Source organism: Podarcis liolepis, assembly GCF_965112155.1.
Source record: "Podarcis liolepis genome assembly, chromosome: 8".
In the NCBI taxonomy this organism is placed as follows: domain Eukaryota; kingdom Metazoa; phylum Chordata; class Lepidosauria; order Squamata; family Lacertidae; genus Podarcis; species Podarcis liolepis.
Window position 1 is genome coordinate 85,927,139 of NC_139560.1, and position 19,430 is coordinate 85,946,568.

General features: G+C 48.3%; 1 protein-coding gene across 3 annotated transcripts in view; it reads right to left on the bottom strand.

The window, feature by feature from the left end:
* The window catches only part of CYSTM1 (cysteine rich transmembrane module containing 1), a 35,353-nt gene extending 18,608 nt beyond the window's left edge, over window positions 1–16,745 (bottom strand). Inside the window, exons 1-2 of one of the 3 annotated variants that reach the window (XM_083519806.1) lie at window positions 16,631–16,745; window positions 380–633 (exon numbers count right to left, since the gene is read on the bottom strand). In XM_083519806.1, the coding sequence (XP_083375932.1) occupies window positions 380–614 (235 nt within the window). In that variant the 5' untranslated portion in view covers window positions 615–633; window positions 16,631–16,745. Of the gene's footprint in view, window positions 1–379; window positions 634–2,372; window positions 2,505–10,059; window positions 10,203–16,630 lie in introns of those variants that run through there. The other 2 variants (XM_083519807.1, XM_083519808.1) reach the window with 2 other exon arrangements.
* Window positions 16,746–19,430: the final 2,685 nt, after the last annotated feature.

Here is a 19,430-nt window from a genome sequence, read left to right on the forward strand (position 1 = left end):
AGGACAGATAACAACCATTAAAATAGGTGTCGAAAAAAGGGGCTGGAACTTAATTTACAGAAGGATAGCAAATTCCTACGGTCAGAAAGTCACACATTTTACCAAGAAAGCCAGAGATGCAACTACAGGCAAAGGGAAGCCAATGGCCTCCAATATGGAGAACCATAACAGAAATCTCTTCCTCTTTCAAAAGAACAAACAAGATGGAGCAGAGCACATGGAATATTAATAAGTACCCTCCTCCCAAGTTCACGTTGTTACCAAGCCCCCTAGGACTGGAACATACATACACATTGTTTCAGATCTGTAACAGAAGGGGGAAACCTTCATGAAAAACCATGAAGCGGCGCAGCTCCATGCGTACAGCAGACAATATTACCTGTATTCTTAGGTCCATCTGCATAGACTGGTCCCGGAGGTGGAGGGGCATTCTGCCATCCATAGGCAGGGTAGCCTTGGTAGCCTGGCTGTCCTACTGGATATGGCCCTGCGGGCTCTGGTCCGTAGCCAGGGTAGGGACCGGGAACAGGTGGTCCACCTGGTTGATGGGTGTAAGGTGGGTATGGGGCAGTTGGGCCCGGGCCAGGATATGGCGGAGGGTTTTCGTAGTTCATGTAGAATGCCAAGTGTTTCCTAAGGACAGAGACAGATTTTACTTTGACGTACACAAGGAACATGCGTTACCACCAGCCATTTCAACAGCAACTTTTGTTTACAAAATACTTAATCGTGATGTCCCTCACAAACTGATCTCCTACCATAAGGGTCTCTAAGTCTGGAAACGATGCCTTATGAGGAACGGCTAAGGGAGCTGGGCATGTTTAGCCTGGAGAAGAGGAGGTTAAGGGGTGATATGATAGCCATGTTCAAATATATAAAAGGATGTCACATAGAGGAGGGAGAAAGGTTGTTTTCTGCTGCTCCAGAGAAGCGGACACGGAGCAATGGATCCAAACTACAAGAAAGAAGATTCCACCTAAACATTAGGAAGAACTTCCTGACAGTAAGAGCTGTTTGACAGTGGAATTTGCTGCCAAGGAGTGTGGTGGCGTCTCCTACTTTGGAGGTCTTTAAGCAGAGGCTTGACAACCATATGCCAGGAGTGCTCTGATGGTGTTTCCTGCTTGGCAGGGGGTTGGACTCGATGGTCCTTGTGGTCTCTTCCAACTCTATGATTCTATGATTCTAAGTCAGTCTAGTCAGTCATAGGCTTTACACAGTACATCTCCCCAAACAGAGCTGTGGCTTAGGCATGAAAATGTCTAGAGAGACACACAACATCAATGCATGATTGATGCCCAGGGTTGTGCACACAGAAGAAGGCATGCCGAGGGTCTCTGCTTTTCTTTTTAAATTAGAGCAAATCCCTACCCACTAAGGTTGTACAAACAGGGTTCAGAAAATATTCAGACCATGACTGACAAGGACTCATGTGTCCAGTGATCAGATGTAGTGCATGAATGCTTTCTACAGAATTCTGCAACCCTTCCATGACTTTGCAGAAAGTAAATACTGCTGTTTTGCTGATACACAGAAGTCACAGAATTAAGTTTTGTCAAGCACATGATTTTGAGTATTATGATAAAGCACAAAACTTACACAGCCCAAACTATGCCTGACTCCAGGAGCCATTAGATCTAAATGCTAGTACTCTTTCAGGAAATATTCCAGTTCAATTTCAAAGCAGCAACCCAAAGCTACACATAATTAAATCAACAAGTATACACCTTTATACAAATATACATATACACATCATGGACATGGGAAGATATGCCCCCCCAATATAAATAAGTCAAATACTTCTTATGTTTTTCTAGTGAATGCAGAGATCAGAAAGGATCCAGAACAGGCAAAGGCCCTCGAGATGTTTTGGGACTACAACTCCCATCATCCCTAGCTAACAGGACCAGTGGTCAGGGATGATGGGAATTGTTGTCCCAAAACATCTGGAGGGCAGAGTTTGCCTATGCCTGATCTAGAAGATGCTACCCTGAATCTTACCAGGATTGTCCACACAGCTGCATACTATTTTAAAGCCTCCAAGCTCTGCAATATGTTCAGTTTGCAAATTATGAATAACTAAACTGTCAGCACAAGCATTTACATTTCATCTCATGGAGAAACACTATTTTGCCTGGTGGCTAACAGCCCTTGCTTGTGAACATTTCTGAAGACTTGGGCATGATCCTCCGCATGTTTGCTTAGGACTAAACTCAGCTTTTTGATCAATGGGAATTGCTTTAAATATATTTATGCACAGGAATGAAGGTAAGCAAATAAGCACTATTTACATTCCAGGCCTCCACCCCCACATGACCAGCCCACAAACAAACAAAATGCTTTCAACTAATTGTACACGACAGCATCCCTACCAGAAAACAAGCAGAAATCAGTGTCTTGTCTCTAAGCAACAAAATTCTGCAGCACTGGTGGACTATGTTCCAAGGTTGTATAAGCCATCGCTTTCGTTATATGAACTAGCATTTTTCCATTACAGCAAAGTTAGGATATTCCTGCCTGCTCAGAAAACTTGAGTTACAAAATGGGAAGCATTATAACTTAATCCAGCCTTCAGCTGACTGTCATTCTCAGCCCAGGACCCTCCCTCGTCCTCTCGCCTGTCACGTCATAGAGAAGAGAAGAGAGTGCAGCGCGTCCTAGTTCATGCCTGTCAGACTGCAACTCCCCAGGGCACAATCTAGCCGGCCAGATCTACTCCCCTAAGATGAATGGCATCATGCACAGGGGCCAGGCGGCCTCCTGGAAAGCTGCTTCTTCCCTGCTCTTGCAAGGGCTCTGCGTCCTCTCTTAACGCAGCACTGCAAGCAGTCACTGTGTGCCTGGACTATGTGGATATCGCTTTTGAGCAAACACCGAGCTGAGCTGCATGGATTTGGAACTGGACTTTGATAAGAGATCCAGGGCTGGGCGTGACTGTTTGTGCTGCATGCAATGCAAACCTCATGATCAAGAGGCTATTAAGGCAGAAGCAGGCAAGCTGTTTTTAGTATTTCTCTGTGTGGCAAATGAGCACAGGAGGAAAATGTTTAAGTAGAAGCTGCTTTTCTCTGATGGCAGGGTTGCTGCTTCACGCTAGCAGATAAAACCTTTGACCGATTGTTTGCACTTCTGGTTTTGAAAGATAAAGGCTGCATTTCAGCTGGCTGATATATTTACAAGCTGAAGTGATGTGGTCAGAAGCAAGAACCACTAAGTTCAGTGGCGCCCCCTCCCTCAACAGTATGTGCAGGACTGCAGGGACAACACATGTCTAATCAGGGATGGGGACCCTCCCCCCAATCTCCCCACCCAAAATCCCCAAAGGCTGGCCACTAGATCACCTCTGCTACTCACTATTCTATTGCCACCAGATGACCCCGATCAAAAGGCAATTATGCTATGTAAAGCTGGTGGGTTTTTTTTGGGGGGGGGGTATTTATTATATAGCTACATAGCGGATCAACATATCTGCCTTCATATTTTGGATTCCAGCTATGAGGGCTGTCAAAATGTGCTCCTGCACTTAGAAAATGTGCCACTAGACCCCTGTAAGGAGGGCATCTTCACCCCCCCAACCATTCTGCACCCCTCAGTTGCTGCTTTTTTTTAAAAAAAAACAACCCTGTTTTTTTCTAGATCTTTTTTCACCTCTCTAGATAAAACAGTTGCCTTGAACCAGTTTTGTTCCTGATTAGCCTTAACACAAGAAACCTGTTTACCATCCCAGATGCTAATCAGCCGTTGAGGAGAGCTAATGATCCAAGGACAGACAGGGCAGGACAAGGCTGGCTCTCGGTTTCTGAACAACAGATACCAGGCCCACACCAGCCCAGAACGCAGTAGATCCCTTTAGTAACCCAGCCTGCAGCCCTGTGTATCCACGTCACTCTTGTGACTATGTGATCTTTAAGTCTGATTATATCCAAAGCAGTCAGGCGTGTCTGTCCGGCTGCATGTCACAAAAGTGGCCACACAGCCTAAGGGAATCGCTGTCTTCAGGCACCCTCAGCTGACAGGGACAGCGGGAGCCCATGCCGCTGAGACTGGCTCCCTACAGTTAGCAGAAGGCAGCTTCAAGACTACGCTGAGCCATTTCAGCCTTCCCAGAAAAGTCACTGCCATTGAAAAAATGGGAGCAGGCAGCTTTTCAGGTCCTGTGTTTCTTATTAGACATGATATAACTGTAGGGGTCTCCAAGGCCACTTGGCCCAGTGCCCCTTCTAAGGCATGGTCAACCTCCTGAAAGAACAAGTTGCAGGAGGGGACAGGTCAAGTGGAATATCAGAGACAGAAAAACTGTTCTCCAGGGTCCCCTCTCCATCACTGTCTAAGACAGTGTTTCCCAACCGGTGTTCCGCGGCACACTAGTGTGCCGCGAGACGTTGCCTGGTGTGCCGCGGGAAAAATTAAAAAAATTCGAAAGATATCCGGAGAGGCGGCCTTCAGGCGAGTTTTAATTTTAATTTTCCTTCTCCCACTTAATGCCCCACGCTCGCCCGAGCAGCTTGCAGTCCTCGGTAACCACGGCGACCCGAGGGAGGGGAGGGAACAGGGAAGTTGAGGACGGCGGCGAGCCGCGATGACGTCAGTGGGCCGCGCCGCCTCGCCCTGGCACGGTGTGAGAGCCCCGGCTAGTGGCGCGAGCTTCGGAATAAGTGGGATCCGTGTGCGCGAGACCGAGATCGCGGGTAAGGAGCTCAGCCCTGGGCAGGAGGAAGCGGGGCCGCGCGTGCGGGCCACATCCCCACAGAGAGCGAGCCTCCCCCGGCCCACCACTCCGGGCAGGTCCACTCGCATGAGGGGGCGGCGATGGCGACGGCCGGCAGCTTGCCTGCAATGCCATCCCTCGAGCAGGCGAGGAGCCCGGAGGCTACCAGATGCGAGTCCTCTTTCCCACCCTGCTCGGGAGTCCAGAGCACTTGGTCGCATTCAGGATCTAGAGTGGGGAAGCGGGGCTTGTGTCTGGGCTGGACACATTGGGCTGCCTGTGCCGCTCAACCTGCGGGGAGAAATCAGGGTGGGAGTCACGACCGTGAGGCAGGGCTGCCAAGTGTGGCAGAAGAGGACACGGCCGTCGCACCTGTCCTTAGGTAGGAGCTTCTTCCGTGTCGACCTGCTGCCCTAAAGTCTTGGCTTTTTTCTTGGCTTTTTGGCAGTTGGCACAGAAGGAAGGCAAGGGGGAGGGGAAAAAATTGAAACTTACACTTTCGTGCGTCCCTCCCGGCGTGACGCTGCGCGCTGACATCACGGGGCTGTAATGGTGGTGTGCCTCGAGATTTTTTTCATGAAACAAGTGTGCCTTTGCCCAAAAAAGGTTGGGAAACACTGGTCTAAGAGTCACCAGAACCCTCTTTTCTGCCTTCTCCACTAGTGAGCTTTGGCCTCCCATTTCTATGTGCTAAAAGAGGCCTTCTCAGTGGCTTTGTTTACACACTCTTCAGTTCAACATCTCGAGAGGATGTGCTTATGTCATCTCCCAAGGTGCAATCCATGGTTCCTCTGCTTATTTACATGTCAACCTGGCGTAGCTAGTCATCAGTATGAGGTGATTTTTCCACATGCCTCCTGCTGGTGTTCGTGACACTTTGCTAATCTGATTTTCTCAAAAGCCCCAGAACCTGAAGCAATTGCCATACTCAGCCACAAATAAATTCTGGCTCCGTCCTCCCAGGCAGAGAGACTTTAATCCATCCAACACCAATGCAGTGTAAAAGCAGCCTGGTCCCCCACAAAGCAGACAGGCCAACTGAGCTGTGGCTTACACAAAAACAAAACAGGGGTGCAACATTAAAGGAATGCTGCTGCTCTCCACTTGTACTGAGATCCCTGTAACAAATTAATATTAGGAATAGACAAGAGAGGCAGCCTGGCTGAAAGCGACAGAAATCATAACTGAGTCTGACCCCTTTCAAACAGGAACACTCTTCAGGAATATTTCACAAGAACTTCCAAGGGCAGCATTAGTCACAGACTCTATATGGGGCTGCAGCATCAAATTTATCTATTTATTTAAAATATTGATAGACCACCTAATGAAAACAATACCAAGACAATGTACAATGAAACAATTCGCTACAAGACATTTCAATGTGCTATTAAAAACAAGCCAATACTGATTAACCATCAACAGGAGCTCACCCCAGTGTGGCATTTCCCCCTTCTCCCATCCATGTTGAGGAAGACTGCAAACCTGTGCCAAGGTGTTGTGTGTTGCACATTTTGGCCATTTCTCCACTCTACCTCACTGGCTGGGGCAGGAAAGCTACACAGGCCATGTTACATGGCTGTTACAGGGAGACGGAGATCTTGGCAAGAAGCTGCCTGGTTCCATCTCTTGTCAGCTTGGAAGCAGGTGGCTGTAGCTCGGGGACAAGAGCATGGTCAATTCCCGGCATCTCCAGGTGGGGCCGAGACAGCTCCCTGCCGGAAACCCTGGAGCCCCACGGGGAGTCAGCTTGGACAATAGATGGACAATAGATAGACCTTCCTATATTCATGAGCTGAGCTTTCTCTTCTCTTGCCTGAGGGCTCTCTAGTGAGGTCACAACTGGCATGAGATGTGAACAAGGGAATTTATTTCTCAACTCACCCTTGAGCTACTTTTATTATTAGCATTATTATTTATTAATTTTGTATTCTGCCCTTCATCCATAGTTTTCAGGGCAGTTCACAGCATAAAACTACAATATAAAAACACAAAAGACATAATAAAAACAAGAACAAAACCAACCAATAACCCCCACCTTCCTCCACACATCTAAAAGACTGCAAATCAGCCAAAGGCCTGGTTGAAGAGGAATGTTTTCACCATGCAAACCTCCCTAGGGAGACTATTCTACACATGGGGAGCCACCACAGAAAAGGCCACCCTCAGGGCCTCTCGTGGAGGAGGCACAGGAAGAAGGGCTTCAGATGACCGCAAGGTCCAGGTAGGTAGGCGGTCCTTCAGGCATTGCACATTTTCTTCCAGAAATTTCAGCTACTAATATATGTCCAACACCATGAGAACTGCTGGCAGATACAAGACCAGGAATACAGCTTTTAGTTTTTGAAGCCTCTAGTCAAGCTTTTAAAATGGTCCTCATTGAATAAGGGAGTGGCTAAATGGGAAGTAGTTTGAGAGCAATAATGAGTTCCTGGCAAAAACAAATTTTGGCCCTCTTCCAGAAACATTAATGGTCAGCTATAGGGATCAAGCTGCAGGAAAAGGCACAGGAAGAAACAGAGTATGTGGCCAGCCCCAAACACAAGGATGGAGTGCTGCATTTTAGAAAACATCAATCATCTGCAGATTTAAATCAAATCAAATTAAATCACGATTTAAATCACAATTTAAATTGCTAGTCAGTAAGACTTGATTTAAATAAATTTTTTTTACAGAAAGACTCATTCTTGCTGGTATAATCTTAATATACAACCAGATGAAGGTTTAATTTTTGGAATAATAAAATTTCAGGAATAATAAATTTTCAAAGTAGTTTTTACAGTTATATCAAAAATTACAGATTTGGTTATACTGTTAGAAATACACAGACAGGTAATTATGAAATTATTGTGAGGTTTAAAATGTTAACCGTTTCTGCAGTACTTTATGGAAGTAGAAAAATAATAATTTCCTTAATAATAATTTAATCAATTTATTTAACTAAAACAATAACATTATAGCATATGCATCCATGTTTGTTAACTGATGTGGTTAAATGGTGTGTGTTTTTTTTAAAAAAACTTAAGACTATGTTTTAGAACACATGAAAAACTTAAAACAAATCCTTATTTCCTGATGAATAGCATTTGGACTATAATGTACCTTAAATAGAAAACTATCTTTAGAAAGATTTTTCCTCCAAAAGCATTTTATTGTAAAAATCCAATATAAATTTTAAAAATCCATTTTTTTAATATATATTTTAAAAAAATCATTGATTTTTATCCACCCTGCTGTGAACACTACCAAGCACGTCATAAAATGTACAGACAATTTGCTGCTTTGTGAATGGCCCATTGTCAGGGCTGCTCTCTACACATACGTAAAATTTCTACCTCCCTTCCTTATCAACTTAAAAGCTGAAGAACAGAAATGCTTGTACAGTATACTTATGGCGTGCCAAGTTACTTTTATCTCTCCGTGTTTTATTTCCTTAAAACGTGTTGCAATTGAGTAGCTTAAGCGCAACCAATGACTCTCCTACACATGTATTACATTTAGCAACTTATGGAAGTAGCATCTCCACTGACCAAAAAGCATTCCAGGAAGACGCGCTCTCCACAAGCCATGCCTTCCCTATGAACCTCACAGGAATTTCTGTTACTGACGTTAGTGCTGTGGAAAGATGCTGCCACTTAATTCAGCAGCCACTGGATCCCAGCATTGCCTGCCCCATTTAATTTGAACTGAAACTAAGTCACCCTGCTTTATACAACAGCGGGATTCAGGTATTGCCTCAACTAAAAAACTAGTTTTGCCAGAGCAATACTTTATTATTTTCAAACCATCCTTCACTGGTTAAGATCCTAGGCAATTTACAGTGGTGCCCCGCAAGACGAATGCCTCGCAAGACGGAAAACTCGCTAGACGAAAGAGTTTTCCGTTTTGGAGGTGCTTCGCAAAACGAATCTCCTATGGGCTTGCTTCGCAAGACGAAAATGTCTTGCGAGTTCCTGCGGGGTTTTTTCCCTCCCCCCTTTTTCTAAGCCGCTAAGCCACTTATCAGCTGATACGATAAGCTGATAAGCCGCTAAAAGCCGCTAAAAGCGCTAATCCGTCAATGGGCTTGCTTCGCAAGACGAAAAAACCGCTAGACGAAGAGAATCACAGAACGGATTCTTTTCGTCTTGCGAGGCATCACTGTATCTTTAAAAAAACAAACCCAAAACCTGTGTGAAGAGATGTGTTTTAGGATGCTATTGAGAACTCAGTAAGGAGAACCTCCAAGAGGACGTCCCACAGGCAGGTGACACTAGCAAGACCACAGTGAGATTTCCCAGCTGCCAAGATCCACAGCTGTGCTCCATCTGTGCCTTTTCCCCATTCATCCACATTTCACCATTAACTTGGGGGGTGTCTAGGAAGCATCCCTCTGAGGGCCTGATTTGGACCAGTTGCTAACCCCTGGCAGAAACAGAGTTGGACAAACTGTGACTAGGCTTGGTTGCCAGCGATTATTTTGGGTGGCTGCTGTGCTACGTCCTGCTGCTGCCTTCTCAGGTGTGTCTGGTATTCTCAATGAGCATGGCCTAAAGTTCCAGCCTTTCTCAACTTGTGGGTCCCCAGATGTTGCTGAACTACAACTCCCATCACGCCTAGCTACCAAGGCCAGAGCTCAGGGATGATGCGAGTTGTAGGCCAACAACCTCTGGGGACCCACAGGTTGAGAACCGCTGGAACGAAAAGAGAAGTCGTGCCTCTAAACAGCGATAGGTTGTCTTTCCCACACCATTTGTTATCAACGGCACGCATTCCCCATTCCCATGAGAAAGTATGAATTTCTGCTCAGTTTTCCTCTTGAGCTTCCAAGGCGTGGTGTCCTGTGAGCTCCCTTTAACCACCTGCTAGTATTAGTGGAAAAGAGGGAGGCATCCAGGTCATGTTTATACCCAAGCACATGCAGAGTGCCTTTCTCTTGGCATTTGGTAACTACAACACAAGGAATCCCAGATGCCTGTTATTATTCTGTAGGGAAGACAAGAGCACTGCTCTAGCAGAAGAAAATTGGAGAGGCAGCCCCGTGAAAGGACAAAGTGGAAAGATAATCACAATCAATATAAAATTAAGTGTGACCCCCCCCCCCCAGTCCCCCCATGCAGACTTCCTTGAGTACCAGTCCCACCTACTAGGAAAAGGACTTCCAAGTAGCAATGCGTAAGATCAGGCTGTGGGAGGGGAAGGAATGGGAATGAGGCAAGAGAGGAGAAGCACAAAATATGGGAAAGGAAGCAAGAGAGGTGTAAAACAGCCAGAAAGTAAACAGGGAGAAAAAGAAGAGGAATGGCTCCAATGCTACACACATTGACGTGTTACTTCAGAATCAATGTGCAACAGGAAAAGTCTTGAGGGCTTACCTAATACAAGGGGATGCCAGAGATAGGAGCAACCGTCGCTGCTGCGATCTATGTGTTCAGGGAGGCAGGGAAGAGACTTGCTGCTACCCAATCATGGGAAAACTAAAATCCTAGATTTGTCCAATGTTTTCTATAGGCGTTTCCTACCTCTATGGTGTGGGGAAGAGAAAGGAGTTTAAAAGAAAGAGAACTAGGGCAATTGAGACATGGAGCTTAAGAGTTCACTTGAAAACAAGCCCCCCATCCCCAAGGAAAATGGGGGTCAGAGGAGAGAGAGGAAATTGACCTGTTCAGGCCTGTAAGAGTTTAAACAGAATATACTGGAGGGAGGGAGAGATTTGAGTTGGGTGTGTCATAAGTTAAGGACTCCCCTACTGACACTATGGACAGCTGCGATTCCAAAATGACTCCCAGGGGCACAGTTACCCCATTCAGAACCAGAGAATCCCCCACCCCTGCCTGCCCTGTCTTCCAGAAACTGTACTTCTGTGTTGTCGGGATTCAACCTCCATCTGTTGACCACCATCCACCCCCTCCCCAAAAGCATCCAGATACCCTCATTCACTGCCTTCCTGGTTCTGATTTAAATGATAGGTAGAGCTGGGTATCATCTGCATATTGGTGAAAACCCAGCCTCCCTGATGATCTCTCCCAGCGGTTTCATATAGATGTTAAAAAGCATCTATATGAAGAGGGAGAGGATGGAGCCCTGAGGCACCCCACAAGTGAGCGCCCAGGGGTCCAAGCACTCATCCCCCACCACTACTTTTTGGGCACGACGCAGGAGGAAGGAGCGGAACCACTGCATAACAGTGTCCCCAACTCCCAGCTCTCCTAGACAGTCCAGAAGGATACCATGGTTGATGGTATTGAAAGTAGCCGAGAGATTCAGCAGAACCAGGAAATAGCTTTCACCTCTATCCCTAACCCACCGGAGATCAGCCTGGTGTCCACCAGATGTTCTGGAGTACCACTCCCACCAAGCATGGCCAGTGGTAAGCAACGATGGGAGCGGAAGCCCAAAATGTCCTCTGTTTACCTTGCTGGGGAAGCACTGGGGCTAGCCCTGGATGGCCACCTGCCTGGAGGCCTTTGACCACTGTGAAACCCTAATCCCCCTATGGCATCCATTACACATCAACGGCTGAGAGGGAAAGTCAACCTCACAAAGGCTCTAAGGAGAAAAGAGGCAGTGAGTCTAACCCAGAGCTAAGGGGAAACCACAACACAGGACTTCTCCAATTCACTGCCATTTATTCACTCCCTAGACCAGGGATGGGAACCTTCAGTGCATAGCTTAAGCATGTCTACTAGCCTGCCGGACCCACACCAGGCCATGCCCCTCACCAGACCTGCTTGAGTGCTTTTGCAGGGCTAAAATAGGCCATTGCACTGTGATACTGCCTGCTTGCTTGCCAGGACAGAGAGGCAGATATCAATACCCAGTGTAGCCTACTGTACAACAGTAAGGGCAGCATCCATTGCTGAAGTCGCTTTCACATTTGATCTTCCCTAGCATCAGGAGGTCCCTGGAAGGTTAACCATGAAGGAATGTAGCCAACAACAGTTCCCAGTGATGTCTGAATTTAGGAACTATGGTTTCTTTAAACTCTGATTAGTTCCAGGATCTGAAACCACAGCCTAGGCCTGGTTGAAACCACTCTTCACAACTAGGCCTGGGCGATGTATCAATACTGTTCATTGGTACGAGGGCCAGACTGCAATGGCAGTTTCACCCGGCAGTACATTGCAAGGGACAGTGCTGCCACTGCTACTGAGTCCCTCTGCCACCAGTGCCCAGCACACCGAAGCAGAAACAAGCTGCAGCCAGGTGCTGGAGGCAGAGGGAATCAAGAGCAATGGCGGTTTCACTTGCAATATACCACCGGGTGAAACTGACACCTCACTACTGGTGAGGGAAGAACAAGCTACATCGGCCGGGCAAGGCAGGCAGCTCATTTAAATTCCTCTGTTGAGGGGTGAACAGCTGCCTGCCCCTCAATGGAGAAGTCTAACAGAGCCCCTCCCCTCCAGCTCAAGCAAAGCAGAGATGGGGGGGGGGGCTCAGTTAGACTTTCCCCCCATCTGTGCCAAGGCAGTGGCGGCTGAGGCAAGCCCACATGCACTTGGTCTCATCCGCCACCACCTTGGCATGGGGTGTGTGCTGGGCACCTCTTTCTCTCTGCCTGCCCCGCCAAGCAAAGGTGGAGGCCTCCTTGCAAACAGAGCCTGACGGACTCTGCGCTTGGCTACCACAGCCCGGCTGGCTCCCTCTGACCCCAGCATCCTGTGGGAGGAAGAAGCTGTGCTGACCTCAGCTCAGGGCCAATACAGCTTGTTCCACTTTCCGTTTCAACACTGCAGTGTATTACTGCCAGATCACGATGTTGGGCTGGTGATACATCGCAATGTTGAAAAGCTGACGTTGCCCAGCCCTATTCCCCACATTACCAGCACTGCTGGACTAGACGGTCTGTGCCTCTGGACGGGTTCCACAAGGCCTATGGAATTCAGGTTACAGTAAGCAAGTTCTAAGTCATTTGTTCAAGCCCATTAGAGTCAAGAGTCACAAATAACATTAGTGTTAAATATTATGTTAAATAGGTGGCAGCATCATTCAATCCCTGCACACACAATAATATTTGAAGTCTTATGCCATGAAGACAGAACTATATCCATCATGAACACTCAGCCATTTTCCTTTTTCAAGTCAGCCAAGATTCTTTTTCTTCTTACAGTATTTCCCGAGGCTGAACTTTCCAAACTCAGTATCCTTTGCACTTTTCCAGGAAGCATTTCATATTGCCTCCACACTGGGCCTCAAACTTTAGTTTTGTGCACAACAGGAAACTTCTTAGTCATTCAGAATTCTCCTGAAAATAAGATGACCTCACTTGCTTACAGTGGTAATCTGATCAGACTTCGGTTCTGTGTCATTTCAGCAGCTATCAACCTGCAGATAAGCATATTGCTAAGGAGATTCTGAAGAGTAAGCTGAAAGAGGACCCAAATAAAACTACGAAACAACCAAACCTTCTTCAGGCAGTTGAAAGGAAACATGGGCTGGGGCAGCCGTGCCAGGAGACCTTCCCACATTCAACAGGAAGGTTTGCAAAGGGGGATTCTAAATGAATTCAGTCTTCATGTACTGGCAAACCCCCTGCCTTATCAGCGCAACAGTCTAAACACACCTAGCAGCCTCCCCCAGACTCTCCTATTCCAGGTGGGGTGGGAGGGGACTTTGTAGGCAGGTCTAGCACATTCCCTACCTCGATGCCCCTACACACTCCCCACCCCCACATGATGGTTGAAGGCCCAACTAGGGCTCGAGCCATACTGCACTTATATTGCTTTCATACACTTTTGCTCCAATCCTGAAAGTCACCAGGGCACATTTTGGTGCCCAAGGTGCAAAAACCCCCACATGTCTCAATTGCACCAGCAGCCACTGCATAAATACCAAGTGAACACCTTTCTATTTGTCTGAGCATTCCCATGGATAGTAGGTTTGCTTTATTTTGCTCCAGCTGTTTTATACTGTTCTATTTTATTTATTGTTGAATTTACTATTTTTATCCATGGCCTTATTTCATATTCCATGTGGTTTTAAAGGTGTTATTTAACTGTTGTAATTTGATTGTTTTATCTTACTGTGAACCAGACAGAAAGCAAAACGACTAAAAAGCAAGACAGAAAGCGAAACGGCAAATAACTTTTTGAAATGAACTGGAGAAACTGGAAGGAAGGGAAGAGGAAGCACTCTGCCCCTTCAGAAGGGGAAGGTTCACAGTGTGACAACTGTGGCATGTGATCATGCAAACCAGCAATGTGCATCTCGACTCAATTACAGTGGAAAAGTTTCAGTGCAGCTGCCTACAAAAACCTTTAACTGGGTTAAGAGAGGCAGGACTGGAGAACTCACAGATTACTCACACAATTACTGCAAATCATGGAAGCAGCTGAAACACTCTATTTAACAAGTGAGCATCTTCCACATGGCCCATGACGTATGCAGGGTATTGTTTTCCTTTGCTTACGAGGTGAAAATTCAGGAAGTGAAACTTTACTCAGGAGTTAATGGGAAAGGTGTCAGACAATCTTGATCAATCAGAAACTGTATGTGACATCAAAGCTAATGTGAAACTGCCTAAAGAGAGCCAGCGTGCTGCTGTGGTGAGAGTGCTAGCGTAGGGCCTGCGAGACCAGGCTCTGAATCCTCACTGGCCATGAAGTTCACTGGGTGACCACCTCTCAGCCTCACCTCCCTCACAGGGATAAAATGGGGTGAGGAAGAACTATGCACTTCAGCTCATCAGAAGAAAAGTGGGATATAAATAAAATAAAATAAATTTCAAGAGCATGTGGGGAGGAAAAAATAAACTACAGCCCAATACCGGAAAAGAAATGGAGACAGGAGCAAATGCAAAATGGCCTTTAATACAAGAACCTGCCTCTATTCTATGGGCTACATAGCTACATATTTGCAACAAGCTTCATACTTTCAGACAGGTCATATAATCATGATAGTGAATTGGGATCAGCGTGGACTTCCCTTGGTAGATTCTAAGACATTCTTGAAATGTTAATTTGTTGCTACAAAAAAAATCGTCCTACTACTGCCAAGTTAGCAAGACATCAATTAATATGCTGCAGTCAGATGTCTAGTTTGAATAAAACTGTATGCATTTTTTCCAACCCAGAGACCTCAGGGCAATATATAGGTTTCCAAGTCCTCCTCTTCCTCCTCCTCTCAGCCCAAACTCCCATAGGAGGACTGAGAGGGCTTGGCCAGGCCAAGATGACCCAGGGAGCTTCATAGAAGAGCTATAATGGGGGGACAGATTTTCTCCCCACCCGTCCCTTTAAAACCCCCCAGCCAGTGGCGTAGCGTGGGGGGTGCCAGGGGTGCCAGCCGCACCGGGCGCAACATTTTGGGGGGCGCGTTTGGCCGGCCCCCCTCAAGGAAGCGGGAACCTCTCCAAGGCACAGCGTGCCGTCGGTAGAGGAAAAAAGCCGAGCAGCAGCAGCAGCAAAGTCGGGAGGAGGAGGAGGTGGAGCGAGCCTGCTAATTCCTTGCAAAGTCGGGAGGAGGAGGAGGTGGAGCGAGCCTGCTAAGAATTCCTCGCAGCTGGCCATCCAACCTCCAGCGAAGGAGGGCCCCGCTCCACCTTCCGAGGGAGCCTGCTAGGACCCCCGGCTCCCTGCAGGTGGCTCACAACCCCCGCTAGCCCGGCCGGGGCTCGGGGAGGATGGGAGCCGCCTGCTGGGCTGGCACAGCTGCGTGTGAAGGCGCGGAGGGAGGCGCTCCCAGGGCTGCCGGCGGCCTTTCCCCGCACGCGAAGGAGCAAGGGCGGCGGCGGCGGCGAGGCTGCGCAACAGCCGCTGCGTGAGAACGAGCCCTTGCCCAGCCCGGGGGACGATCCGGAGGCCCTCTCCGAGCGCGTCGCGTGTAGCCAGCCTGCCAGCCTGCCTGCCAGGGTGGAGCAAAGCGGCGGAGTGGGGAGAGGTTGCCCTTCTTCGCACGCAACCCCCCCCCCCGTCACGCCTTAAATCCACCCTCCCACAAACTAGGAGCGAGCAGCTGAGAGGGAACAGCTGAGAGCCACGAGCAGCTTTTTCTGAAAATGCCCTTAAAAAAAAAAAAATCCTAAAATTTATAAACCGCTTGACAGCTACAAAAGCGGTTTGCCAAGAGAATAAAACTGCCAGGAAACAGTGGTGTAGCGTGGGGGGTGCAGGGGGGGCCGGCCGCACCGGGAGCAACATCTGGGGGTTAGGGTTAGGGGGCGCAAATCCACGGGTTAGGGGGCGCAAATCCACAGGTTAGGCGGCGCAAATTACTTGCCTTGCCCCGGGTGCTGACAAGCCACGCTACGCCACTGCCCCCAGCTGAAGGCGAGCACTGGCGAAGACCTGAATTTCAGGGACCCCCCTGCCAGCCTGCTTTGAAGAACCTCGCCCCCCTTTCCCAGCGTCTCCTGAGCCCCTAAGGAACAAAGGCGGGGGCGGGCTGGGACCCCGAGCCCCGAGCAGCCAGGAGGAGATGCACCTGCCGGGAAACGGGGGCGAGAGGCGAGCGCGTCTGGGGGCGCCTGGCTCGGGCAGGGGGCGGCGTCCGCCTCCCCGTCGCGGGCCTGCGCCAAGGCGCGCCACCCCAAACCCGCCCACCTGCCCGAAAAGGCGCCCCGGAGCAGGGCTCGCTCGCAGTGGCGTAGCGTGGGGGGTGCAGGGGGGGCCGGCCGCACCGGGCGCAACATCTGGGGGTTAGGGTTAGGGGGCGCAAATCCACGGGTTAGGGGGCGCAAATTACTTGCCTTGCCCCGGGTGCTGACAACCCACGCTACGCCACTGCTAGCTCGGCGCCCGCCGGCCCCGTCCAACCCTCGGCTTGGCGGAGCGCGGCTGTCCTCGAGGAGGCGGCGCCGCCGCCGCCAGCAGCGCCCGCCCGCCCGGGGAGTCCGAGGGCCAGGGACGCCGAGGGTCTCCAAGAGCCGCGCCCCGAGCAGAGCAGCCAGCCAGCCGCGCCCGTGGCCGAGCCCCCCGCGCCTCCCCGACGCCGCCGACGCCATACCTGCCCCGCGCAAAGGCTCGTCCGCCTCCGGGTGCTGCTGCTGCTGCTGCTGCTGCTGCTTCGCTCGACGGCAAGTGGGCGCGCGATGGGCAGCAGCGCCTCTAGAGCCGCAGAGGCTGTGCGCGCCGCCGCGAAGTCACCCGACCGCCCCGGAGGGCGGGGGCTGCTGCTGCGTCACGCCAGGCGCGCGGCCGCCGCCGCGAGCACGCGCAAAAGAGCAACCCTGGTCGCTCTGGTCCTGGCTTTCGGAAGGAGAGGTTGCTCGCTCGCGCCGCGCCAGATTTGCCAATACATTGCAAAGAAATACGCACATCGGAAAGCAAAAGGCAGTGACTTCGAACAGGGCTTGATTGATAACTCAGAGCACAACAACTTTAGATCACGATCATGGGACAGCCAGAAAGCAGAAAACAACGCAGCTACATAAGAACATGAATCATTCCCAAAATATAACTGTAGTCGAGCCTCTTAGGTATTATACAAACTCAGTGAAGCTTGTGAACTCCCTTTTGCGGGGTGATCTCATTTATATTAGGTTTAATTCGAGGCAAGCAAATTCATCTTCTCACCCATATGCTGCAGATAAAAATATTTTTATACTATAGTATACTATCCTGAAATGTTTAACTGTTTCTTGGATTGTCCTTGAACCTTCCCACCACACTTGCCACCCTCTCCTGCCACACCCCTTGAGAACCACTGCATTATTGAGTTTGAAGGGATCCCAAGGGTCATCTAGGCCAACTCCCTGCAATGCAGACCCCCCCCCCAAGTGCCCCAATTTTCCAGGGACAGTCCCAGAATTCCAGAAGCCACCCTGCTTTCTGACTTGATTCCTAGTTTTCCTTTTTCCTCACCTCCATGTCTTGGAGAACAATTAAAAGGGGTGTGGGTGCAAAAAGAGAGTCCGTTTCACCTGAAAATAAAATACCTGCACCAAATGAAGGAAACGGTCACCCTGGCATAGGACATCCTTCCTATAATTTTGAAAGGAAAAACTCACCAGTCCGTTTTAAATTCTTTAATTGCAATGCTTCAGCAGCCAGCCATTTCCTAAGAAACACAGGGAGTGTCGATTCCTTTGTTGTAAATGGAGCCTTTACATGTCTACTCAGAAGTAAGTCCCACTGGATTCCATGGAGCTTACTCCCAGGTAACTGTGCAACCTTACACTGCAATCCTGAGCATTTTTACTCAGAACTAAGTCCAACTGAGTTCAATAAGATTTACTCTCTGATATTTTATTGGTCCTTCTCACAGTTTCCATTAATTATCATCATCATCATCATCACATCCTGCCTTTTTCCCTGACAGTGACTCAAGTTAGCTTACAGCTAAACTCTTATTTCATTCCATTTATCTGTTGAAGGTATAGTATGCCACAACAGCAGCAAGAATACTCATCGCAAAATATTGGAAGACACAAGACCTACCCACTCTGGAAGAATGGCAGATGAAGGTGATGGACTATATGGAACTGGCAGAAATGACTGGCAGAATCCGAGACCAGGGAGAAGAGTCGGTGGAAGAAGATTGGAAAAAGTTTAAAGATTATTTACAGAAATATTGTAAAATTCATGAATGCTAGAATGTTGTTGGATAGAAACTAAGTGGTCTTTAGCTGTAATGCTATAAGGGAATATGAGAAAATGGTTATTAATAGGTAAAAATTTAATGTTATAATATTTTAAAATTGAAGATTAAGATGAATGAAGTGGGGAGGGATTTGCTGAATTAACAATTTGAACTGGAATACAGAAAAGGGAGGCGTGAGGAGGTCCGGGAAATAAGCAAATGAAAAATATGTGACGAAAAGACTGAATTGTTTTTAACTATTTTTTTTTGTATTTTTCTTTTTTCTTTTTACTTTGTAATCTCTTGAAAATCTTAATAAATATCTTATAAAAAAAATATCTGTTGAAGGTGTAATACATGATCCCTTTCCTTGAACATTTTTTCCTTACAACAACCCTGTGAGGAGGTGAGGCTGAGAGGTTGTCCTTGGCTCAAGGTGACCAGTGTTGATGTGTATATGACGTCTATGTGTGCAGTGAGATCAAACGCAGAAGAAGCTCCCTGATGGAGAATAGGGTGTCCCTATTTTCATCAGAGAAATGTTGGAGGGCAGGGCAATGTAGGAATCAAATCAGCCCAGGTTCACGGAGCATGCCACACTTGCTTCTTGGGATGCAGTGGGGTCCTGGTGGCACCAGGTCCAGGTTGTGGGCTGACAACATGCTTTGGGGACCCTACTCGGTAGAGCATGAGGCTCTGAATCTCAGGGCTGTGTGTGTGTGTGTGTGCACGCAAAAGTGGGCGGATGTACTGCACAAAGTGTTGTGTAGGAAGAGAGGATTTCTGCAACTTTGAAAAGTGAACAAGCCTTGTCCTCTTCTACATCCTGCCACCCAAGATGGAGAGCTCCCAATCTCCCTGTCCTCAGTTAGCCCTGTAAAGCAGGGAGGGACTGGGCCCCATGGCACTGCCCAGCGGGAATGGGCAGAGGTGCTGCCTCTGCCTGCTTACTTTCTGGATGGCACAGCAGGGAGGACACCACTCCACCAGCACCTGGGAGGGGGGTTGCAGGCATGCTAGTGACCAGAGCTGTCACCTCCTCCTCTCCTCCCCCTGACCTGTGCTGCAGATATTAATATTGCGCAGTTTGAAGTGACTGGAAGCAGAGGAACTGACTCCTTTTGGAATAAATCATTGTCCAGACCCATGAAAATATTATTCAAACTTTTACTGATAGAACTCTTTAAAATAAAACAGAATGCATCAAATGATACGTCTAAAATAT